Source organism: Vanessa atalanta, chromosome 11, assembly GCF_905147765.1.
Source record: "Vanessa atalanta chromosome 11, ilVanAtal1.2, whole genome shotgun sequence".
Lineage (NCBI taxonomy): Eukaryota > Metazoa > Arthropoda > Insecta > Lepidoptera > Nymphalidae > Vanessa > Vanessa atalanta.
In genome coordinates this window covers 2,140,227-2,144,485 of record NC_061881.1, presented here as the reverse complement: position 1 = coordinate 2,144,485, position 4,259 = coordinate 2,140,227, and the positions used below count along the sequence as shown (strand labels likewise).

General features: G+C 29.9%; 1 protein-coding gene across 1 annotated transcript; it reads right to left on the bottom strand.

Moving 5' to 3' along the window:
* Positions 1-310: 310 nt before the first annotated feature.
* On the bottom strand, positions 311-2,100 carry LOC125067288 (the record flags this gene model as incomplete). The annotated part of the gene is made up of 2 exons (XM_047675790.1): positions 311-1,463; positions 1,935-2,100. Coding segments are annotated over 2 exons (396 nt in total), but the record flags the coding sequence as incomplete, so codon positions are not given.
* Positions 2,101-4,259: the final 2,159 nt, after the last annotated feature.

Here is a 4,259-nt window from a genome sequence, read left to right as displayed (position 1 = left end):
AATATGCATATATCAGTGCTCATTAAACGTAAAATTAATCTTAATAAATACTTATTTGAAACAACCACTTTGTGGTATCAAGTGTAATATAATTTACTAGTAATTACTATTACAATTGTTACATAATCATCCCTAAAGTAAATTACTATAATTGTAATTATACAATTATTAAGATAAATATTCATGATAACTTTACTATGATCGAATCTATACACTAGTTTTTCGAATCATGGTGTCAAAAGCTATTTAATTCTGTAATTCATATTTTCGAACTAGTCTTGAATTTATATGTTCGTATAAATTCAAGACTATCGGATGGATAGATACAACAAGTGCTGTATAAGACCTTTTAGAAACTAGAATAGAACACATACATATAACACGTGTGATTATAGCGAATAAATAACAGATAATTACGACTAATAAGCAAGAAACGGCTTAAATTTAATCTTAAGTAACACAATCAGTCCAATATTTGGTCAGTATTTCATGACTATCATTACTGGTACTCGTTATAACGCTTTTCTTGATCTTCGAATTACAATTTGGCATCATTAAAAGGTTACACAAGTATTATCGAATACTAATTATCCCATCGTCATAAGAAAAAACTAATCTTATGGATATCATCTAAGTCATTAAAGTAAAATCGAAAAATTAACAAAATCAGACCATATTCAGATTATAACTATTATGATGAAGACTTATTGAGTGGACATAATGGACTCTCATTTAATCTGTTTTCTCAGGCAGGTAGAATAGCTTATAATTTGACATAATCATGCCCTCCAAGTGGCGAGTGAAGACCGTGTCATATAAGGCGCCACGTCATGTGATTCGTCTCTGAGTGAAAAGTTTACAACAGACCATACTTTACATATTATATTAATCAAACATTATACAACTATAAGGGGAAGTAAAACTAATCTAATAATAATAATAAATCTGGAACGAATCGAAGGAATGATAATTTACGATAAATAATTGTAACTCTATCCACATTAAAGTTAATTGATAAGCACTAGAAAGCATTCCGCTAATAATTATAGAAAATTCAGTTGCTTACTATTTAAGTTGTTGAAGTTACAATTAGTAGCTTATAACGAGCTAAAGCTGAAGTTACTGATGGAATATTGGCACTTGGTTTTCGACTGGAGCACCTTATTAATCTTTTGGCGCGCTATAACTTTCTACAGATGTGATAACAGGCAAACCTAGACTATTAGGTAGATATCAGTCATTGAAATTATACTTCGTGTAGTTGTCCTCGTGATTGTGAAAACCTTTATGTTTGATGTATCGCCCCTCGACGGTAGTTTGAACGCAGCTGTTGCATCCCAGGCGTTTACGATCTCTGCAGGTCCAGTTGATTGTGTTCTGATAACGATTGTTTATCCAGTATTTGTTGTCCTTAAATATAAGTACCATGCTTCCCGAACGATGCGAAGGTAGGTAGTATATCCCTGAAAAATAACCTCAACCTTATTATGAGTACAGATACCGGTACATACAAAGTTATTGCTTAGATTAAAAATCAATAAACGTAACATAATAAAGTATCAAATAACTTCTAAAAATCAACTTTAATAGGTCAAAAACAGTAAAATAAAAGCTTTACATGTACCAGAATAGTGTATTCTAAAATATCGTCAAAATTTATTTCCATCTATAAACTAGCAGGTCCCTACCAGAAACATGCTTCCAAAAACACGTTAATATACCTAATAAGTACATTTAATTACATCACATGATCTTTAATATAACAAAAAATATTGTATACAAAAAAAAAAACAATTAACATTGAAGTCATTTAAGCGATTGTCTGAAGACATCTTTTTCCCTAATAAATCGTCCGTCGTGACATTGTCTGAGACGGGGTGGATCGTGTATATGTCGACCGCGAAATATCGAAATATAATCGCGACCGTCTACGCCTTTGTACGTGATAACGTCAGCTCTACACCCATGAACGTCCCTCGACGAGCAGTACCACTGTTTCTTTCCATGTGCCTGATGATTCTTCATGTAAAACGTAAATCCGTTCAGAATAAGTAGGCCGGCTCCCGTTCGACCAGGTATAAACTGCGCCGGAACTGATAAGAAAAACCAGAAAAATTAACCTCAGTTTACACGAAATAAAACACAGGTTTATTTTTATAAATACTTTATTTACATGTAGCAATACGGCTGACCGTTATTAATCGAAGCGTTATAGGCCATTTTGACGTTTGCGTAAAAAAATGGCGTATACGCTAAGATCGCATGTTTGTCAGCCATATTGTCGAAATTCGATTTTGCGTGAAGCTCAGTAAAAAAACACGAAAGGAAATTAGGATAGGAACTGGTAAATAATTAGACAAGCCATCCCGTATATCTTTATTTCTCTTATTCCGTTGTCATATTTTTTTATTTATTTATTTGTTTATTTATTTATTTACAAAAAATACAATTTTATTCCCAAATATACAATATCAAAATTATAAAATTAAAAAAAAAAATTAAGGTTTTAAATGTAAAAATTCATTTGGGTTTAAAACCCAAGGTAATGGCACCATGGTTGTTTTATAAAAATAAAAGTATTTAAAAAGACGTCCAACTAAAGAAAGGCAAACATCTATATACTAAACATAAATCAATACAAACTTATTGTTGTTGCATGTTTTATTACAACTGTTGACTCCACATCAGATGATACAAAAAAACTTATTTATAACAAACCAAAAAGAGGACTGAAACCTAGTAAAAAATAATGAAAGTTCATTATTTTAAAAATACTTTAAAATAATTATAACACAGAAATCGAATCTGTTTTTTAAAGACTGACATCTTTCCCAATCAAATTAAAACCCATTCATTCTTAAACAATAATTCCTTATCAGCGTGACAAACAAACACACATAGACTAATAGTTGTGCATATACAAATGTCAATGATTTTGTTATATAATTTACACATACACAAACAACAACATAACATTTTCATTAACATGTCCGTTTCAAATATCTATAAATTTTTTCCAAAAGCAATTTGGGATTCGAACCCAAAATATCAAGCATACATTTTAATTTTAACAAAATATTTTGTATGGTATTTACTTTTGTTATTGAACATATTCGACCGGGGATTGAACCCGGTACTACCATTCTGCATGAATTGGTTACACAAAGTGTTACATGCAACCTCAATTTATTGTCTTTGTTTTTGTTATATTTTAATTCTAACAATATCTATTTATGCTTTACATTTTGAGGAAACCTGTTTATTTCAGAAGAATTTCTGAGTTAAACAAAACAAACAACACATACATTATGTTTACTTATAAAATATTATCAACAATAATACATAAAATCTTAAAGCTTTATGATTTCAAAAAGCTATATCATTAAAAGAACAAAATCTATACAACACAAAACTGGGAATCGAACCCTGTTCAAACAACTAACATTTCAATTGGGAATCGAACCCATCACAAAGACCTGCTGTGTTTTGCCTAATCAATATTAATAGGGAATCGAACCCATTAAATCAATATTGAATGATAACATACTTACTAACTATAAAGGTATTAATCAGGATCTTATAGGTTCCGATAATAGCACAGACAATCGTCATAAATATCTGTAGGTGCGAGAATCAAACTCACTATTTGTGGTAATCTTTCGATCACACAAACAATCACTGACAAAATTATATGTTATGATGGTATATGTTAAAAACATACTTAATCATGCTAACAATATCTTAATATGACTTATTTTGCAAAACCCAAAATACCTGTAGGTATAACTACTAGTCTTAAAGTTCATTACACATGTAACTCACCTGGAATTGAACCAAATAGAGTTGTTATAAATTTTCATACAATAACTAGCGGAATAATAATATTAACTTGTTACAATGTTTAGAGTTCGTTATCTTTTATATGAAATATTAAAATCTTCAAATAATTAACACCGAGATATAATATCATGGTATATAGTTTGTTATGTGTTTTGAATTTTCAATTATTGTTTGTATTCAAGTGATGTGGTGTGTTGATAATAAAAACAAAACAATTTTTTTTATATTTAGATCGAAATTTAAAATATTATTCTTGGTTTTCATAAAACATACAGCAATATCGTTTTAAATGCCTGCCTTTCACTTCATCAAAACAATTAGTTTATTTGTATAAATGCAACACAAATCGGCTATTTAAACTAAAGCAAACATTTGGAGGTCCTTTTAGAGAAAACTTACTTGCTATTACTCACCAAACC